Below are 20,286 nucleotides of genomic sequence, written 5' to 3' on the forward strand. Positions count from 1 at the left end.
TGTAAGATAAATAAACTGTGAAGTATATTATACTAATACTCATTCTGAATTCGTTTAGATCAGTCTTGAAAGTGACTTTGGCGAATGGGAAATGAATCGTGCAGCTGTGTGGATTAACAGCCTGGCAAAAGGTGAGCGAGGAGTGTGAGGCGTTCAAATGATTTGAAGCCTGCGTAATAATGTGTGAATACATGCCATGGCGCACAGGAAACCCAGTGTAAAGCATGACCGAATTGAGTGAAGCTTGTGTGAGTAAAGTTTGTCTGGCAGTGAGGGCTGGCAGGCCCTGTCACAGGTTCCCCTTCCTCTCTGATGTCTTTGAGGTCGTAGTCTGAGTGTCTCACTCTGTTTCTCCTCCTATGGTGGTTTACACAGATTGGTGATGTAATGGGTAGCATATGAAGGCCACACACAAACATACACGCAGACGCACACACAAACACTGATGCTCATGCACGATATACAGACACCGCACTTATACCACCACATACCCATAATTACACACATATACTGTATGCACACCCATTTACACAAACCCTGGATTCCCCCTTTTCCAACAGGCCAATGTGTGCTCGCTTTCTCATACACAAAAACAAAAGTCTAAACAAAGATACAGCTCATTTTATTTTGCGCACTGACATCCATGCACGTGCGCACACACTCCCACGGACGCACACACACACTTAAAGGGCACCCACCCGGTGTCATGGTGTGTGAGTGATCAGCGCTGGCGGATGGCCTAACAGAAGACTGTGTGCTTCAGAACCACCCAGGAGACCCCCATCATGAGAGGCAGCCCAGAGAGGGAATGAGGGAGAGTGACTAACTTCACTTTTTCTTTTCTTCTCTCCCCAGCTGTGTCTTCAAACGGCCCTTTGATGTGGGAAATTAAAAAGAGCGAGTGTGTCAATATCTCCCTACGTCCAACCGCACTCATCTATTTCCTCCCCTTCTTCTCCGGCTCTCCTCCTTTGCCTGCTTTTCTTCTCTACTGTTGACCCGAGAAAACAGAGTATGACCCTTTTTAACCACAACAACTCCGCCACCCACTCGCTGCCACCAGGCCCTCATCATTTGGAGGGTGTTTGTTTGTCTGTGTAGGCCCACCACCGGACTGGCAACTCTGTGTGTATAAGTGTATGAGTGTGCGACTGTGCGCATACAAGGCCCACCACTAATTATTTTCTAACCACACCATGAGTGTATGTCTGTGAATGAGGGTCTCCTAATCTCACACCCAGACTCAAAAACGCTTTCTTCCTTTTCTCTGGTCTCTCTCCCTCGCACTCTCTCCCTTTCTCCCTCTCTCTCTCTCCCCCTTTGTTTGTGTGTGTCTGTAGCCAGCTTCCCACCCAAATGTTGCAAATATTCTAACAAAACTTTTTAGAAAATCAGCAAAAGAAAATGCGAATTTATTGGCGTTTCCATCCACTACAACAAATATTAGGAGTTGGTTCATCGAGGTAGGCGGTGCGTGGCGACGACTCTCCAGTCAGGTGCCGTTATAAAGTTGCAGAAGAAGAGGGCACAACGAGGTGACGTAATTAATGTAGTCAAATATCAAACTGTGGGGGAAAACATGATGGAAATATGGCACTGATGTTTGTTTTATGAGGAAGGTTACATCCTCCTCGTCGCTCCACACAGATCTAATGTTTGTGCACCTATTTACTCTCTGATATACAGTGTGTGTACAGTATGATGCATCAACTGTCCCTCTGTGATCACTGGAAACTCATTCTTGCCCCTTGCAATAGTAGGCCACGCTTTACTGCACCTGACAGAGTGTTTCCAGACTGCCCCGCTCTACGTGCGTGTGTGTGTGTCTGTGTGTGTGTGTGTGTGTGTGTGTGTGTGTGTGTGTGTGTGTGTGAGAGAGAGAGAAATCATGTTGATGTGTGTACAGTAGACTTGTTATGTTTCTGCATGTATCAGAATGTGTGTTTCTGAGCTAGAAAGTGTCTTTTTGGCATGTTATGGTTTATTACAGCAGCATGTTTTTCTATGACACTATCGTGTGTGTGCATCCATGTGTGTGTGTGTGTGTGTGTGTGTGTGTGTTGACCCCATCAACCACCCCCCACCTCTCAAGCGTGTGTCTGTGTTAATGTCCTGTGGTGTGTGTGTGTGTGTGTGTGTGTGTGTCCGCTCACTGTTTCTATGCAACACTTTCAGAGGCCCCTTCTGGTCTGGACAACACCTCTCTCCTGCTCCTATCCGTCTCTCACTCCTCACTCTTTCCTTCACCCTGGAGAGGGAGAGAAGAAGTGAAAAAAAAAGAGAGGAGGTGGGTGGGGGGGCAGTGGAAATAACAGGCTGCTGTCTCAGGAGGGGCTCTGAAAAAAAAGAGAGCAAGGGGTGAGAAAAGGAGGGAGAGAAAAGGTGTTTGCTGTGCGTATTAGTTATAATACAGGGAATGTGGTGTGTGTAGCCTAAAAGAGCCCTGCCATAAATTAAATAACACAGCAAGAACACACTTTCGGTGACATTTCACCCCCTTGAACACAGCACACAGCCTCTCACACCAACAAGCACAAGAAAAAAGAAAGGGCAGGTAAAACTAGAAGCTCTAAAAGATACATGGTTACATGAGATATGCTGATACACATGAAAACAATGGGCTTTTTAAAACGTCTGCAGTGATAGAGAGAGACAGAGGGGAAGAGATTTGGAGATGGGAAAGATAAAAAGAGGTAGATGGGACTGATTGGCGCAGGTAGCGGGATGCGACGGAGGAAGTGCTGGAGATAGCGACAGGACAGGACGGGAGAAAGTGATAGAGGAAAGAAAAAAAACAACGGAACATTTTTTTTTTTTTAAGTTCGCAAAGGGAGACAGGCAGCAGGGAGGGGAGGAGGAAAGAGAGAGAGAGAGAGAGAGAGAGAGAGAGAGAGAGGAGGGAGAGAGAGAGAGAGAGAGCGTGTGTCTCTGTGTGTGTGTGTGTGTGTGTGTGTGTGTGTGTGTGTGTGTGTTTTTATGAATGAAGTGAGTCACTGCCGATGTGTCATAGGCCCGACGTCTTTATAAAGGAAGTTTTAAACAAGCCTAAACACTTCACTGCGCGCAAAAATTGGACTTACCACACTCGCATCCCTCTCTCTCCATTTCTGTTGCCTCTCTCTCTCTCTCCAAACTGTCCAAGTGTCTCTCTGCCTTCAGCACTGCATAAAGACTACAGGGGCTCATCTCAAACTTTAACCAAAAGACAGAAAGTTTGACGATATTGACTTTTACTTGACTGACTTTTCTTTTTCTCTGACTTTCTCTCTCTCTGTGAGTGCTTCAGTCATCACTCTGCTCTCTCATTCATCTCTCTCTCTCTCTCTCTCTCTCTCTCTCTCTCTCGTCCTGACAACTTTCCTCCTCACTCTGACTTGAAGAGTGCGAAGAAGGGAACCGGAGCACGTGACAATTTCCGGAGTTCAATTTATTTAATAATTTTCCACTTATTTATTTATCTGCGTTTGCTGGTTCACCCCATCTCTTGGATCCGAACCAATATGAAATGTAAGTGTCTTGTGTGAGTGTATTTTAATTCATAATTGCTTTAATTGTTAATTCATTCTTTTTACAACTTTGTTTTATTTTAATTCTATAGGCATGCGCTATATTTAATGTGTGTGTCTGTAACGTTTGTGTGAGTGTTAACACCTATTTTATCATCCTCATCCAGGCTAAATTTAATTATTAATCTATAGATTAAATGCCAAATAACTGACTTACTTGTGACTTTCCACTCAGTATGGACAACTTTTTCCCTCTATGATCCCTAAACTGTAAAAGTTACACTAGGACAGGGAGCTTAGATGCTCCTGCAGTGTTATTTTGGCTGCGATTCTTGTGGTTCACCTGTAATTATCAAGCATTCATCATTTCAACAGCACTGTGGTTCCCTTTTAATACTTAGTCTACCTTGTATTTGAACTTGAAAGGAAAAGAATGAATGAGCTTACTGTTAGAGAGTTGACTTGGCTGGGTCTATATAATTTATACCACCAACTCACGTACCTATCCAGTTGCAGGTGTGACAATCAGCAGCATTCATTGCGTTGCTTATGGTAAAGGAGTGATGGTGATATTCAGTGTCAAAGCCCTGGCTTTTAATGATTTAATGATTTGCATTCAGCCTGTGAAAACATGACTCTGACACTGAAGCTCTTCAGGATTCCTCTGCCAAGTCTGGAGCTATTGTTTATATTATGGTGCAATATCTTCCCCTAGAGCTGACAGCCGTGGCCTGAGGTCATTATCATTATGGCAAGATGACAGCGCCCCTCCACTAATTGCTTCCGTTTTGTTCTTCCCCCTGCAGTGCTGCTCGACTCCTCCTCATCGCTCCTCTTCTCGCTGCTATTGGCTCAGCTGCCTGTGTTCACGTCTGCCTCTCCAGTACCGCAGCGGCGGCCCAGTGACATGGATAAACTGTCCAATCAGACCAGAAATCTAATGAAGCTCACCCAAGAACTGCTGGTAAGTGAAGATGTCGTCATGGTGATTACCAGTCTCGGCTATTGATTGGCACAGAGGCTAATGAGGGGCCTGTCTATCCTATGCTAATTGAATTGATGGTGTGAGGGTGGGAGAGGATGCTGTTCTTCATTGATCTTCCCTCAACTGGACTTTGGTGAAAATGTTACCTTTAGTTTAGGTAACATCAGACATCAAAGAGCTCTTACTTTGCTCTGTGCACTGCTGTATACTAGGTTTGCTCAGGATTCAGTTTGACTTAAGCTGCTTTCAGACTGGCTGGAGTCCATATGCATGCTTAGATCAGGGCAGCAAAAGCTTCAGGGGAGATTTGACTGAGTGATCTCACTTTTAATCCACACTAGACTTGGAAGGGAGGGGGGATCTGACTCAGCAACCTCCTGGTCTGCCTGGTCACCTGACTGGTGGCAGTAGCAGGAAGATTGGTGGCCAGGCGGGTGCCAGCCCAATGAATGTACAATGACATTAATATCAAGTTTAATGGACTGAAGGAGAATAAACACACATGTGCAGTGATACAAATACATGATGTGGTTCAAGTGGATAAGGACATAAAACATAACGTTCTATGATCAGTTTAATATCTCCCATCAAGACAAATTTTGATCTAAATATGAACACTGTACCTGCATCCCACTAAAGCTGTCTAAAATGACAGCTAAGTATATCACATGCCTGTTTACATAGAAACATGTTTATGTTCTGCGGCTAGACTGTGGAAGTGAGGATGGAGTTAGAGGAGGTTTTTTCGCCTATGAAACGTGAATCACTTGCACCATACTGACAACTCTGGCCCCCGAAATCTTATTTTGTTGACAGCCAGTGGGTAGGAAAATCAGATTTGAGAACATAGCCAAGATTTGGCTCCAGCTGTGATTGTGTATCAACACAGTGTTTTAACAGGTGAAAGAAAGCGAGATCATATCTCTGGATCTTTGGTTACACATGACTGATCTAGAGTCTATTTTCGCATTATGCAAATCTTTAAACTCTTTTGTTCAGGGGATAAAATCAAAAATAGCCACATACTCTCTCTAGTCTTGACCAGTAGATAGTGTTCAGAAAGTGTGTGTCTGAGTGTGTTCGGTATCTATGTGTGGGTTTGTTGCTTTAAAACAATGTTACAGGCCATTGTGTAGCAGTAATCTAACCTGGGGTCCAGATGTGAATAAACCAACATCATCAAAGGGTTTTGGGGACAGTATTAGACACTGTTCAGTAAAATGGAAGATTTATTTTTAATTTTCTTTCCTTATTGTGTGGAATTCCACTAAAGAGAGGACAAAGTTAGGAAAGATAAATAGAATGGGAATCCATGGAAAGTCCCTGCAAAAAGCAGTGAAACTGATGCTTTAAAGGGAGAGAAATGTGTGTGTGTACACACATGTCTATATAAGTTTTCCAACGCGACTGTGTATGTGTGTGAGTGAGTCTGTGTGTTTGTATGCATGCACTATGGGTGCAAACGTGTGCATGCATTTGTGTGTAGGCATTTTTGTGGCTGTGTGTGTGTGTGTGCATTGAGGGTTCTGTAAATAGTCATGGTTGTGTAGGTGCGGTGTTTAGTGTTTTGCTTTCGGTCGCCACAGCAAAGTGACTTGATAAAAATCAAAAAGATTTATCACATTCCACTATTTGCATTCAGGAAGAAAAAGGCTGGATGCTAAGTTCTGTCGGGTGAGGTCATGATCTACGATGGAGAGAGCAAGAAAAGGAGGATAAGAGGGAGAATTAAAGGCTGAGAAAGATGGGAGCAAAAACCACAAGAGATGAAGAGATCAGAGAGCCAACTAGATGACAAGCCAGCGGTGTATGTGTGTGCATGCGTGCACATGTGCACGTGATGTTGCATGTGCTTGTGCACCTGGTATGAGACAGAGAGAGGGAGAGGAGAGGGGGAGAGAGAAGTGAGGGTAGGTAAGCTGGGGACTGAAGGGGACAAAAGCAACAGAGACAAAACATTGGACCACAAACATAAGTGAGTTCTTACGAAAGGCTGATGGAGAGACATGAGAGACAATGCGGCACATTCATCACCAAAAACAACAACACAAACAACTGGAGGCAAACAGTAGAGCAAGGAAAACGCTGCATAACAGGTTAAGGAAGCACAAAACCTGTTTACACAAAACATTTCTCAGCACTCATCAGCCTAATGTTGTTATGTTCCTCTAGTGATTGGAAATGACGCAAGCCATCAGTCATCTCCATTCATCCCCATTCATTACTGAATCAGGCGTACGTCTTTAATGCTAAATTGTACTACCGATGAGCACAGCTGCCTTTGTAAAGTAGAACTCCATAAATCTGCAGTCAGGTAGTTTACCCCCCTCTGGTGGCCATGATGAGCACTACATCTGCTGTCTGGACAAAGTTTACAACACAACTCTAGCTGGGCAGCGGCACTGCGTCATTCCATCTTTTTATAGCTGTGACCCTGGAGTTTCCCTACAGTCCTGTGTTGTCTGTCCCACTAGGAGCTTTCTTAGTCACTGCATATGTTGTTATCCTCGCTCCCTGTAGAAAACATCCTGTGGGTTCAGGTCATTTGCTCTTATTGTTGACATTTGGGGTGGCTGAATGTGGGTGAACTCACACTGACCCGATCAACCACAGTCCCCTCAGTGAGAGCTACTGTCTCAAAGCACAGAAAACAGTCATCCAATCGAGGTGCTGGACTAATACTTTCCTTGTGTTGCCGTGACTTGTCTCAGGATGAGTAAAATTGCGCTGATGCAAATTACTAATGGGCTGCTCTGTGTCTTGTTTTCTCTTTCAGAGGGAGCATGCATTTGACCCAGATGTGGAGCCCCACAGGTTCAGGTCTCTGCCAGAAATGAGCAACAGATCAGCCAATGATCTCAACAATCTTGAGGTAATGCTCTGATAATGTATTTGTGTGTGACTATTTGTGTGTGTGTGTGTGTGTGTGTGTGTGTGTGTGTGTGTGTGTGTGTGTGTGTGTGTGTGTGTGTGTGTGTGTGTGTGCATGCTTGTGAAGGGAGAGGGGCTGGACTGTTTCTATCCACACAGTTACATCTTGCCACACCCATGCTAAGTCTCTAAAGTATGTGTGTGTTGTTTCCAGCTGAAGCCCACACTCTCTCAGCTGCATGCTGACCTGAAGCTGTATGAGCACCACTTCGAGTGGCTGAACAAGGTTTCAAAGAAGCACCAACACCCTGCATTGCCCAAGCTGGTAGAGATGATCAAAGAAATGAAATCTCTCATCAACCTACTGCACCGTCAGGTAAAGAGCTTCCCCTTTTTATTCCCAGTTGTCTTCAGTGTTATTTATGTTATTTATTTTATATATTTATACTGATCCATGTAGGTTTTAGCAGGAAATCATGTCACTTCTCCACCACTTTTTCTGATCTGTTCCGTCTTCAACCCGCAGATGCTGAGAGTTGAAGCACCGAGGCTGACTCCGGCGACCCCCTCCCTCCCTCCTCACCTCCCCTATCAGTTTGATGTCCTGCAGTCAAGTCATGAGCTTCTTCAACACTTCAGGCTCTTCTGTGAATGGGCATACAGAGCATTTATCAGCCTCAAGCCCAAAGTCTCCGCAGTACAATGATGATACAAGCACATTCATTCTTTTCCTTTCTACTATTTGGCTGCAGAGCCAGTGAGGATACACGGAGTCCCGCCTCAGCCAAAGGGGAATTAGGACCATGTCAGTTTGCACTGTAGTCAATAGCATCCATTAAGAGGCCCCAATGTCAACCAATGACACGTGTGTTGAAGAATGTGTCTTACCATCAGAGCCAATAAGGATGTACTATACTGCAGCCAGTTACATCAAGGTCATCAAGATTCCTGTTAAAGCAAACTGCCAGTTTAACTATGATGATCATGTCATGATTCCCCAGTTTCTCTCCTAAAGGCCTTGTTCATAACTATGTTATTTATGTATTTATTTATTTATTGACTGTTAGTAATTTATTTAATTTTATTTATTTGAAGTTGTAATGTGTCACTCTCATTTTTATTTCTGTATTAACGTGAATTTATTTTCCCACATCTCTGTAATCTTTCTTTTTGTCTTGTGTCTCACTGATCCTCAAGAAAAACACAGTAGCACTTCCTGAACTTATATATAACTCTGATAATGACTTTTGTTTAAACTAACTTAATCTACTTTGCATTTGTGTATGGCTTCATAATTCTTCCAGTAGATGTAGCATGCATTTGGAACAGCCAAGGTTTTTCACTATCTCTCACTTACAGTGCCCTTAAAGTAAACATTTTAGAAGATGTTAATGTTATCTTCTAACCATGTTAAACGTGCCATGTCTTAACATATCAATTGATGGCCTATAAAATTTATTGCATTTATCTGAAAATGTCAAGATGGTAGTCAGAAGAAGTTAATACTTTCTTTTGTACCACAAGCCGAGTTTCTATTTTCAATGCCTGTTTCTCGCGTTCTGCATGAGGAGGCATATTTAACGTTGTGGTAAAGTTGTATGAATGTGCCCTGTTGCTGAGCACTGATGGACCTGATTAGATTCTTTGCACAAACTTGTTAGGATTAGCCTCTTGGATGAGTGAGAAGGCTGATTTTGAACTTGTGCTTTGGGGTAGAAAAGTTTGTTTTTTTTAGTTAAACACCCAAAGCCTTAAAATACTATGTATTGTGACACTATGTTCTGTACAGGTGTACATAAATGTACAAGAATGTAAATTGTTGTATACAGTGCTTTTGTGTATTATGTTGTTTTCTACAATATAATTTAGATTACTTTACCAACTTTATCACTATCACTTCTGTTCATTCCTATTCTAGTATTTGTTACAGTATTGACTATTTATTTAAGTAACTTGGTGGAACTATTTATTTTGTGCTACAGTGGAGCAAGTCTCCAATCGTTTTGTACTTTTATACAGTTTTTATTCTTATTTACTATAATTATACCATCATGTTTAAATTATTGTTGTAACATCAAGATGCCTCTTCCACACACTGATTGGCCTCAATGTGAAATATGTGCCTTGGTGAAATAAATACTAAAGAATGTGCACAATGGATCTGAGTATCTTTGATACCCGTGGTCCAGCTGACCTGCCATGAAAACTGTGACAGATGGGAGTTCGGGCAGACACACACATATACTACATTACCCAGAAGTCTGTGCTCTAGAGTCAGAATAGCTCGAACAAATATCCCTTGTGAAGAAAGCTTTATAAATTATTTTTGAAGATCTTGGAGTGTAGACACATTTATGATACGTGTTTCCATTAAATAAAATTAATTAATAAAAGTTAGAAATATTTTAAAGTGAGGTTTAAGAACGTCAATCTGTCTGTTGCCGCTCTCGACCAATGGTAGTCGCTCATGTATCGGAGCAAACAGCCAATCGCCGTCGCTGTTCTTAGAGGGCGGCATCGGGCGGAGAACTGCTGTTAGTATGTGCTGTGTTTATTGTTAAGGTTGTGTGGATTAGCACTGCGGTACCCAGTTCCTTTTCACAATATCAACAATATAGCTTTAAGATGAGTTAAAGATGCTCGGTGAGTACAGCTTCAGTCCATGCACATCCTCATCGAGCAGTTTAACGACGCTACTCCGCATTGTCGAGAGCTAGATTAGCTTTAAATGAAGGCCAGTGGCTGTTTTTTTGTTGATACAGTGAAAACTGATATTTTCTGTGTATGTTGTGTGTCGGCCTTTCACAGCTGACCGGTTACGTTGGGATACACTTATAGAGTAGCTTAATATGTAACTTAGCGGTAGCCTCTGTGTGTGTATTGGTTGTAAGCACCGCACTGCGGGGACGGACAGAAGCGGACTGACGGCCAGAGGAAAGACAGGGGAGGGGGGGGCTCTTCATAGACTGGAGGGAGGGAGGGAGGGAGAGAGGCAGGGGGTGGAATTTAAAGGGGACATTCTTCCCTGGAGTTACCAAGTTATGATACTGTATTTATTTCCATTTCACTCTATGTCAGACCTGTCCTGAGCTGTCTACCTGGGATGACAGCTGGTGTTTCCAGTGGCTGGCAGGGAAGGAATTTATGAAAGACACAGAAGAAAATATGAACAAAGGGAAGGTGAAAGAAAAAATCATGATACTGCACCAAAACTGATCCACGCCTGCTGCCAAGGAATACCCTCATCTGCTACCAGCTTGCTCTGGTAATGGCTAACTCAGTGGCCTTAGTGGTCCAAGCAGAACTCTTACCGCCTCAGTCCACGTCCTCCCTCTCTCCTTTCCCATCCCTTCTCGGTTCAGGAGAGGATGGTGAGGACGATAGGGAAAGAGGGGAGCTGGTGGATGGAGACAAGGCAGTAGTAGAGGGTGGAGAAGAGGTGGTCCTGGACATGGTGACGTCGTCTGTGTCAGGCCCGGCCCAGCAGCCCGAGCAGTCGGACCATCCCTTCCAGTGTATGGACTGCGGGAAGAGCTTCAGGTGGTCGTCCAGGCTGACCCACCACCAGCGGAGCCACAACAATGAGAGACCATACCGCTGCAACCTCTGCCCCAAGGCCTTCAAGGGCTCCTCTGCTCTGCTTTACCACCAACGGTACCCATGATGAAATCCTCTTTACTGTTATTATCATTATAACACGGTTACAGTTGTGTTGTGAAGCGGTTTATTTTACTTTATATATTGAAGCGAATAGGAGAAAGAGTAAATATTAGCAGGGTAAAGGTTTATTGTGTCTGTACCTTCATTAGCCAGAGATCAGAATACTTTAAAAGAGAAATATCTGGAGCAAAGACGGGACCAACCTCTGCCTTACTTCAATCTGTCCATATTGAAATTAACAGGAAACCCAAAGTAGTGTGGACAATGTGAAATCCATAATAAATAAATGGCTTACTGAGAAGTATTCTAATAAATTTCTATACTCATACACTGACCTGTCACTACTGTAATGACATATGTATAGGATTAATTCTGCCATCTTTTTGAATAGTTATTTTTCTTTTGCAGGTCTCACTCAGGGGAGAAGCCTTACAAATGTCAGGACTGTGGCAAAGCCTTCAAACGCTCCTCTCTGCTCCAGGTGAGATGTCAGACAGTAATTTTATTAACAAAGATTCTGTCTGGGAAATCCTGTCACAGAAAGATTTCACATCTCTGTCTCTACTGATCTCCAGGTCCATCAGAGTGTCCACACTGGAGTGCGTACCTTCTTGTGCCCCTATTGCCCCCTGACGTTTAAATGGAGTTCTCATTACCAGTATCACCTCCGCCAGCATACTGGAGAGTGTCCATACCCCTGTGACACCTGCCCCAAGGCCTTCAAAAACTCAAGCAGTCTGAGGCGACACAAGAATGTCCACCTTGGTCTCAAGCCTTACACCTGCTCAGTGTGTAACAAATCCTTCACTCAGTCCACCAACCTGAGGCAGCACATGAGGATACATACAGGCGAGAGGCCCTACATCTGCAGTGAGTGTGGACGAAGCTTCACACATTCATCAAACCTGGCCCTGCACAAGAACTCGCACTCCAATCTCAACGCAGGAGGGAAGGAGGGAAAGAGGGTAGAGGACGCAAGGAAGGGAAATGAGGTAGTGGAGGTGGTGGTAGGGGCCGAGGAAGTGACATCGTCAATGTTGACGGAAATGGTGGGATTTGTGAGTCAGGAAGGAACTGATGGAGTCGGGGTGGGGATGGAAGAAGTGTTTCTGTCAACCACCTCGTCCAGCCAGAGTCAGAGCCTTCTCCCCCAGCTCACCCTCACCTCCTCTGGGGGGGACGTGTGTACGTCTAGGGCCATCGGGACAGAGGTTCACCTGAGCACAGACACCGGGGCCAGTGTGCTGCTCTACAGCTGTGGCAGCTGCAGCCACACCTTTGGCACGCGTACAGAACTAGAGGAGCACCAGTCCATCCACATGGCTCCAGAGGAACACGGGGCCAATACGGAGGCAGGGCCCGGGGCAGGGATGGAGGTTGGGGATGGGCTGGTGGGAGCTGGGCATCTGCTGGCTGATTTTGAGGAGGTGGTGGAGACGACCACTGTGGCAGAAAATGGACACACGACAGAGGTGCTCCTTGGACTGACGGAGGGAGCCGATGGCAGCAATACAGTAAGTGATTGGATCAAATGGATAAATGTGAGAAGACGAGAATAAACCTGTCTACATTACAGTATCAAGATAGATTTGTTAAGCAGTTCAAATAGGTTTGGTGTTGTGCTCATTAACAGCTGTCTTCCTTGGTTAGAGAAACAATTTACCAATCAGAGATTAGAAAGTAGGATTGGAAATGGGAACTACCTAGCTACATTCATGGAATATACAGACAGGAAAATGGATGGAAAGTGTGGATGAGAGGAATATGTGGATTTACAGATCAACATATTTATTTTCTTATATATTTTTGGGGGCTTTTATTGCCTTTAATCGATAGAGACAGCTGAAAATAGACAGGGAAGGTAGGAGAGAAAGAGAGAGGATAACACAGCAAAGGGCCACAGGTCAGAGTCAAACCACGGCTCAGCCTTAGTATGTGGGGCCCCAGCTCTACTGGGTGAGCTACCGGGGCACCCCTGAACGTATTTCTGTGATCAATATGACAAACGTAACTAGCGACTGCTACAAACTGTGGCCTCTGTCAACTGAAAATGATGTTAGTGTGACATACATCACTCGCTACTGATTGGTTTAAGTAAAACAAAACAAGCTAATGTAAACAAAATGTCAAGATAAACTGATGAAGTGAGACAAATTGGCAATATGGTCTGAATATTAGACTGAGTTGTGCAGTATATATTTGTGATGTGGAATGGAACAGAATGACAGTACTGCTGAAGGTCAAGCCAAACATCTCACTCATCCGTTTATATAATATAGTTTTATTTGATTTAAAAAAAAAAAAAAAATTACCGACCCTATAGTGCTCAAGTTCATTCTGTTTTGTTAATATGCATTACTTCCTTTGGTTTCTTCTCAGAATGTGGGCACCACCCAGGCCCAGTTTGACCTGCTGCAGAGCTTCACTGAGGTGACTCAGAGCTCTGAGACCGTTCAGCCAGAGGCCAGAACCACATGGGCAGGGCTCTCATGTGGCTACTGCAATAAGACCTTCAAGACCAGTGGAGGCCTCAATAGACATGTGTCACTGGTGAGAATGCTCTCCTAACATATTACAGCAATGGACTGTATATTGAGCACTGGATTTAATATATTGCATTTTGATTTATCTGTTTAAAAAAAACTCCTTTGTTCCCCTTTTGTTTGTCCAGATGCACTCTCTATCATCACAGTCCCGTTCCCAGTTCAGCTGCTCCGCCTGTGACCGCTCCTTCCCCCTTCTCTCCTCACTCCTCACCCACCAACACTCCCACACCCCTGAGCAACGTCTCCTGGCCGAGGCAGAGGCTGAGATAGTGTGCCCTCCTTCCCTCTCCCTGTCTCTCCCCCTTCCCTCTTCTCCCAGCCAGGCTGACAAGCAGCAGGAAGGCCAGAGGGAAATCCATGTCGACATCATTGCCGTCGGTGAGGAGCAAGAGGAGCAGCCGACCAAACCAACCAAAGCCCCCAAAAAGACAGGAGCCAGCAAGAGCACTGCTGCTGGAGGTAAAGACATAACACAACAGAGGATAAATTTGATTTGGACTTGGAGACGATGGAGATTTGACTGTACAATAGGAAGTACCTGCCAAGGAATCTGCTCATGTGTTATGGTATGAAATGCTCTCCCCCAGCACTGGCAATTCTCTTAATGCAATATTAACCATTTTGTATCCAATATATCGGCTTTATAATACATTCATAGCAACCAGAAAACTATTTTCTCAAAATAATTGAACACTAAAGAGGTTTCACTTTACTGTGATAATTACTACAATGGTTGCTAGATAACCAACATTTATTCTGATTTTACTGTATTATTTGTCATTTTTAATTTACATTTTTGCACACTTTCATACAGAGAGGCCGTACCGCTGTTCAGAGTGTGGAAAAGCCTTCAAAGGTTCATCAGGGCTAAAGTACCACATGAGGGATCACACTGGGGAAAGGCCCTACCGCTGCACTGAATGTGGGAAGAGCTTCAAGAGGTCGTCACTGCTTTCAATCCATCAGAGGGTAAGGCTCAGTCTTCTGTTGAAAGAAATATACCGAGTTACGTTTCCAAATGAGAGATCCATCATTTGGGAGCTAAATCTTTTATCATTTATATCACTGCAGAACTTTTCTCTAGTTAACGGGAATTTCCTCGGCATGGTTCGGTTCACACCCTGCAAATGAATCCAATATACAACAGAGGAATCCAAAAAGCGATAAAAAATTCCCTTCAATGCAATAACACACTCTTCAGTTACAACTTCCTTGTGAATAAGTGGCTGTTATCACACAACACTCCACTTGTAACAGCTGTTACTTTAGATTGCATCGTTCACACATTTTGTTGTTTCCTGGTTGCCATTCTTGGGCTGCATTTAGAAAAACATTCAGTGGGAACAGTGGATTTCATTGCACTCTTTAAGTTTTACTTACTACAATAATCAATATAAAAACAGTATTTATATAAGTAATAACTACAAACTGTCTAGCTGATTTTTATATATACTGTAAATATGATTAAAAAAAACAATGCCAAAAAGTGTAAATTTAAAGATGTTGCACTTCCCCCCCCCCAGGTACACACAGGTGTTCGGGCATTCCAGTGCCCCCACTGCCCTCTCACTTTTAAATGGAGCTCTCACTACCAGTACCACTTGCGGCAGCACACAGGTGAGAGGCCCTATGTGTGTAAAGAGTGTGGAAAGTCCTTCAAGAACACCAGCTGCCTGCGTAGACACAGTCAGATGCACTCTGGACTGCGGCCTCATACCTGCTCCATCTGCTCAAAGTCTTTCTCGCAGACGTCAAACCTCAAACAGGTCAGTACAACCTGTAGAGATTCAGCTATGAAATAATTTTTTTAGTTTGTATGGAATTGATCTGTCTTGTTATATGTTATAAACAGTTTTTTAAATTTCTGTTCCCTCTTTTTGTTTTTCTCTGTGAGCAGCATGAACGCACCCATTCTGGTGAGAGACCGTTTCAGTGTACACACTGCAATAAAAGCTTTACACACTCCTCCAACCTCCAGCTCCACCTTCGCACACACTCCTCAAGCAAGGACTTCAAATGCCCATACTGCTCTAAAGAATTTGTCATGCACTCCTACTTGCAGAGGCACATACGTACCCACGGCAGTAGTGTTCCCCTGCCCTGCCCTGGTGGTGGAGGTAAAGATGGAGTGGCTGTAAAAGCCAGTGTTGGAGGAGTCACAACTACCACAACTCTGCTCAACCCCATTACCCTGGAAACCTCAGGAAACCATGGCAGCCTGATTGTGTCCCAGCCAGCACTTAATATCCCCCCAAACACCTCCCAGAACTACTTTATGATTCAGACAGCCAGCGGCCTGCAGCTCATTCCTCTATCATTCCCTCCACCTGCCCCACCACCTCCTCCACCACCACCTCCGTCCCAGCCCCAAAACTTCTTCCTTCTACAGTGCCCCTCCAATAATGGCAGCCAGTCCAGCTTGATTCTCGTCCCCACGGCGAACAACCCTCCACCAGCTCCGGAGCCTCAGACCCTCCCTGTGCTTCAGACCATCCAAGCACTCCAGCCCGTCCTAAACCAAACACAGACTCAGATGCCCCAGTTTCCGACCATATCACAGCAACAACAGCAGACCAGGATCATAATCACCAACAATAATAACAATGCACACACTCCTGTTGCCACGCCAACACACACTCTCTCTGCCAACTCCCTGCTGACCAAGCCCATATTAGGGAAAAGCACACGGACAGCACGGGGCAGACGGGGACGCAAACCAAAAGCCACTCTTCAGAAATCTGCAACAGCTCCTGTCAGTCAGACTGTAGGTGGAGCTCTGTCAGTGACAAACTGTAATGTGACCTGCGTCACACAGACTATTACTGCTGCTAACACTATCACAGTGTCATCACCATCATCTGTATCCACAGTGTCCAACTTTCCCCTGTCAACATCTTGCACTACTGTCCCAATTCTTTCATCTTCCACCACTTTAGTCCCCACAGTGGTGAACTCAGGACCCTCATCAACTGGTACCATGGTTACACCAGCCACAACAGTAGCCACTGCATCAGTTTGTACTTCTGTCCCTGAAAGGAACTCTCATACCACTGTGGGGCAAATAAGGACAGGGGAAACCATGACAGGGAAACAGTTTGTGTTATGTTTTGATAATGAAGGACGGGCCAAAGAAGGGATGAATATTGAGGAGGGTGGGGAGTCATACGTGTTACAGTTTGAAGGGGATGCCTCAGATGAGGCAGGGGACGGAGGAATGGGTGGGGAGGGAAAATCGCTTGTGTTGCAGTTCAAGACAAATGGGCAAGGTGAAGGGGAAAAGGGGGGTGATAAAGGAGGGATGATGTCACTTCTGCGTGAATGGGGTGGGAAAGAGCAGGGAGAGAGACAGACAGGAGAGGAAGGCAGCCAGGGAGAGTCTTTTGTCCTTCATTTCCACACTGAGGCACAGGACGGTGGCCCATCCAGTGCTACCTTCAGCCAAGGGCAGGAAACCAGCCTGCAGCTTTCCTGCACACCTACCCAGAGTTTGGTGCCACTCGATGGGCAGGAGGTGGTGTTTGAACTTGGGGGTGAGGCCAAGATGGAGCAGGAAACTGAGGAGGGAATGCAGATGATAGCCCTGATAGAAGGAGAAGGGGGAATTATGGGAGAAGGGGCAGGTTGCAATGCCGCAAGTGGTAGGGTTACTGAGGGCGGGGGAGCCATGGAAAATATATTTCAGCTGGAAAGTGGAGAGGAAATTGTCATAATTGAGGTTAGCACCAGTAGCTTAAGGGAAGGAAGAATGGAGAGAGGAGGAGATGGGGAGATCTCACAAAGTAGTGAAGTGAAGTATGAGAGTGTAACGGCAGAGGCGAAGGAAAAGTCTGTAAAGGAACACAACTCCACAGACAACACGGAGGTACAGACATCAGCTGAAGACACAATAAGAAATGGACCTATACCTAATAAAGAGATGCAGTTCTCTAACTAAAAACAGTGTGCATGTTAAAGAAGAAGAAAGCGTGTGTGTGAGTGGACGCCTCACTATTTGAGGGCTCGGTGTGTGTTAGCACTTTAGTCAGTTTGAGTTCTCCCGAGGGAGAACATGCAGTTAGATGAGTAATGTGTTGTAATCCCATGGTGCCACATACTAGAAATGTTATACATTCAAATAGGCTGTACATGGACCTCGGACTATTCCTAAATATATTAGTTTAAATGATACTGTCATTGGCAGTTTGTTTATTAAGTAAATATGTTTTTGTGAATAAATGTTGTACATGGCCCACTTTCTTCACAATGTTAAAAGTAAATAGTAGCTAATTAATAATAAATCTGTTAATACCTTTCATCATTTGCCTTTTTTTTTTCTTGTAGTCTTTTTATTTTTAAAAAACTTTAAAAACATTCAAAGCTCACAGCGTTTGGAGCGCCGCTTGCTCTTACGTTGCGTTTGCAATTCACGTAGCGTCGTGCGCAGCCTTTGCGCAGTGCGGATTGCACATACGCAAATGGCGTAGATGGAAACATTGACAACGTGCAACGGGACGTGAGACAGAGTACGTTTGTTTCCAGAATCCCTCCTCTCCGCAAGAAACGACTCTGGTCATTAAATCAAACGAGCCAAAACCTACACGGACTTCACATCAAACTGAAAGATACATACAGTGTGTGTCTCCCGTTTTCTGTTTAATCTGAGCTGCGTGCTGCACAAGGTAAGCGGAAACAGGGGGGGTTGGGGGGTAGGAGCAGGAGCAAGGGGGTCTAAATGTGTCCGGACAGACGGCAGCACTTCGTAATCACCATATAAGGGTTTGAATAAGGTCCTCTCGCTTTCGACTACCTTTGATGATCACTGTTAGACGTGCAGATGAAAGCTAGACCGGTGTGCATGATACAAGCACAGAGTGATGGTGACACATGCATACAACAAATCCTCTATAATCCCCATCTGTCTTTGTTGTTTGGAGCCAGTGTGGGTGAGATGTTACATTGCAACTACTGGCTCACTTGTAGGCGAAGCCTACGTTGCACAATATGAAAGTTGGAAATACAATGACCCATTTCAACAACAACAACAACAACAACGTGTCTGTCATAGTATAGATAACGCAATACAGCACTAAAGCAGCCAGTCTACAGCAGGATGACTCATCTGCATGATTTAGTGTCAAACACCCCAAAGATGCATTTCACTGTCACCTCTTTTACCCCCACCCAAAAAAAAATGACATCCTTCTGTCCATGTACTCTTCCTTATGTGTTTTTGTAGGGTCCCTGTGCACACAGTGTGGATGGTGGATAGGCTGTGTGTAGAAACTGTGGCCCAGCAATCCTGCTGTCAGAGCATAACGCCTAAACATGGTGAGGCTGGAGCTGGATCAGGTGGTGATGAGGAGGATGAAGGAGGACGACATAGAGGCAGTCAAGGCCCTCATCAAGGTTTGTATAATATAGTTATGTTTTAGACAGACTGCTGTTATCACGGTGAGAATTTACTCTTGTCCTTGTGCCGATTTAAAAAAAAAAACAAACAAACAACAAAAACAAATGACTTGTATCAATGTCTCTCCAGGAGGGCTGTGAGGGAACAGAAAACCGTCTCATCCTGCACATCCTCACACGCCCGCTCTGCCTCTTCATCCTGGCTGTTTTCTCCTCAATCCTGCGCTGCCTTGTCCATTCCTTTATCCTGGCTCTTGCTATTCCTGTCTTCCTGCTAATTGTCTTTCTCAAGATCACCATGCCGCGGTCCACAGGGGTTCTGGGCAGCAGCCGACCCTCCTGGGACTACGTGGGAAGCAGCTACAGAGGGACGCAGGATGAGACTCTGCAGAATCCCTATTGTAGGATCAGTGGCAAGACACCAGTGACTAAGAGGGTGAGTCTACTGGTTTGCTGGAAATTCTCGTTTTTTTCGGATAGTCTTCATTTAATCCTTGTTACCGAATGTTGCAGGCAAATAATCGTATTTCTTTCACTCAGCCCAGACGCAGAATTGGACCCAAAGAAAAGGACAAAGAGATGTCAACAGAGACGATCACCCCAGAGAGGGAACAGGCAGCGGGGCAGGTCTGGGTGGCGGACTGCGAGAGTGACATCATCGGCTGCATCTTCCGGGAAAGCGAGAATCGAGCAGGCATCGGGAGGATCTGCAGGTGTGTGACGGGCAGCTGGTACCGCAGGGAGGGCCTGGGCCGGCTGCTTGTTCAGAGTCTGGAGCAGAGAGAGAGGGAGAGTGGCGCTCACAGAGTGTACGCACATGTCCCCTACCCTTCCAAGGTGGGGGAGGTCTTCTTCAGGAAGCTGGGCTATCGGCAATATGGGGAGGGGTCTGATGAAGAAGACGATGAGGAGATGAAGCTGGAGACTCCAGAGAGAGGCTTTCTGGGATACCCCCTCACTAAGGTGTTTTTCAAAGACCTGTGACTGAGTGGTGATGGACTGGAGAGGAAAGAGAGGCACTGAGCCCAGAAATGGCTAAAGGTGAAGAAGACTGTGGATCTTTGCTGAAGGTGATTGTGTCATTGCTGCAACATGTTTGGATATTCAATTAAGTTCATAATTTATTGAATGTTTGCATTATTTATGCCAGTATTTATTTACTTTATGTGTTGCGGTTCTGTTTTTAAGTGTATTTTTACCTTTTCATTAAATGAATGATACTTTCTGATGATTCAAAAATGACATCATGAAGCCTGAGTCATGCTGTTTGTCTCATCCTTTGTAATGAAATAAATATTTATGTACAATGCGTGTTTGCTAATGTGTTTAT

General features: G+C 44.7%; 3 protein-coding genes and 1 long non-coding RNA gene across 6 annotated transcripts in view; 3 read left to right on the top strand and 1 right to left on the bottom strand.

The window, feature by feature from the left end:
• The window catches only part of LOC127366864 (uncharacterized), a 25,794-nt gene continuing 5,508 nt past the window's right edge, over positions 1-20,286 (bottom strand). Inside the window, exons 4-5 of the long non-coding RNA XR_007885397.1 lie at positions 2,154-2,248; positions 1-873 (exon numbers count right to left, since the gene is read on the bottom strand). This is a non-coding gene — a long non-coding RNA (uncharacterized LOC127366864). The remainder of the gene's footprint in view (positions 874-2,153; positions 2,249-20,286) is intronic.
• Positions 3,069-9,518, top strand: il11a (interleukin 11a). Its single transcript, XM_051406191.1, has 5 exons — positions 3,069-3,507; positions 4,313-4,470; positions 7,268-7,363; positions 7,577-7,738; positions 7,889-9,518. Exons 1-5 carry the CDS (start codon positions 3,501-3,503, stop codon positions 8,066-8,068), a joined length of 603 nt encoding a protein of 200 aa, XP_051262151.1. The 5' UTR covers positions 3,069-3,500; the 3' UTR covers positions 8,069-9,518.
• Positions 9,846-17,860, top strand: znf628 (zinc finger protein 628). 2 transcript variants are annotated; one of them, XM_051405997.1, is made up of 9 exons: positions 9,846-9,896; positions 10,441-11,016; positions 11,431-11,503; positions 11,598-12,536; positions 13,402-13,572; positions 13,694-14,027; positions 14,383-14,537; positions 15,092-15,334; positions 15,466-17,860. In XM_051405997.1, exons 2-9 carry the CDS (start codon positions 10,631-10,633, stop codon positions 17,500-17,502), a joined length of 4,338 nt encoding a protein of 1,445 aa, XP_051261957.1. In that variant the 5' UTR covers positions 9,846-9,896; positions 10,441-10,630; the 3' UTR covers positions 17,503-17,860. The 2 variants fall into 2 exon arrangements, with proteins under 2 accessions (XP_051261957.1, XP_051261956.1); XM_051405996.1 differs by having other exon boundaries at positions 9,860-10,005.
• On the top strand, positions 18,070-20,265 carry nat14 (N-acetyltransferase 14 (GCN5-related, putative)). 2 transcript variants are annotated; one of them, XM_051406163.1, is made up of 4 exons: positions 18,070-18,226; positions 18,784-18,953; positions 19,249-19,392; positions 19,497-20,265. In XM_051406163.1, exons 2-4 carry the CDS (start codon positions 18,873-18,875, stop codon positions 19,938-19,940), a joined length of 669 nt encoding a protein of 222 aa, XP_051262123.1. In that variant the 5' UTR covers positions 18,070-18,226; positions 18,784-18,872; the 3' UTR covers positions 19,941-20,265. The 2 variants fall into 2 exon arrangements, with proteins under 2 accessions (XP_051262123.1, XP_051262121.1); XM_051406161.1 differs by having other exon boundaries at positions 18,071-18,226; positions 19,087-19,392.

This window comes from Dicentrarchus labrax, unplaced genomic scaffold (assembly GCF_905237075.1).
Source record: "Dicentrarchus labrax unplaced genomic scaffold, dlabrax2021, whole genome shotgun sequence".
In the NCBI taxonomy this organism is placed as follows: domain Eukaryota; kingdom Metazoa; phylum Chordata; class Actinopteri; family Moronidae; genus Dicentrarchus; species Dicentrarchus labrax.

Bases quoted from the DNA above. Each gene is read 5' to 3' on its own strand.
- il11a (XM_051406191.1), top strand. The intron at 7,364-7,576 runs GTAATGCTCTGA...TGTTGTTTCCAG, and splicing joins ATGATCTCAACAATCTTGAG to CTGAAGCCCACACTCTCTCA. The intron at 7,739-7,888 runs GTAAAGAGCTTC...TTCAACCCGCAG, and splicing joins TCAACCTACTGCACCGTCAG to ATGCTGAGAGTTGAAGCACC.
- znf628 (XM_051405997.1), top strand. From the start codon at position 10,631: ATGGCTAACTCAGTGGCCTTAGTGGTCCAAGCAGAACTCTTACCGCCT. The intron at 12,537-13,401 runs GTAAGTGATTGG...GTTTCTTCTCAG, and splicing joins GAGCCGATGGCAGCAATACA to AATGTGGGCACCACCCAGGC. The intron at 15,335-15,465 runs GTCAGTACAACC...CTCTGTGAGCAG, and splicing joins AGACGTCAAACCTCAAACAG to CATGAACGCACCCATTCTGG.
- nat14 (XM_051406161.1), top strand. From the start codon at position 18,873: ATGGTGAGGCTGGAGCTGGATCAGGTGGTGATGAGGAGGATGAAGGAG. The intron at 18,954-19,086 runs GTTTGTATAATA...ATGTCTCTCCAG, and splicing joins CAGTCAAGGCCCTCATCAAG to GAGGGCTGTGAGGGAACAGA. The intron at 19,393-19,496 runs GTGAGTCTACTG...TCTTTCACTCAG, and splicing joins AGACACCAGTGACTAAGAGG to CCCAGACGCAGAATTGGACC.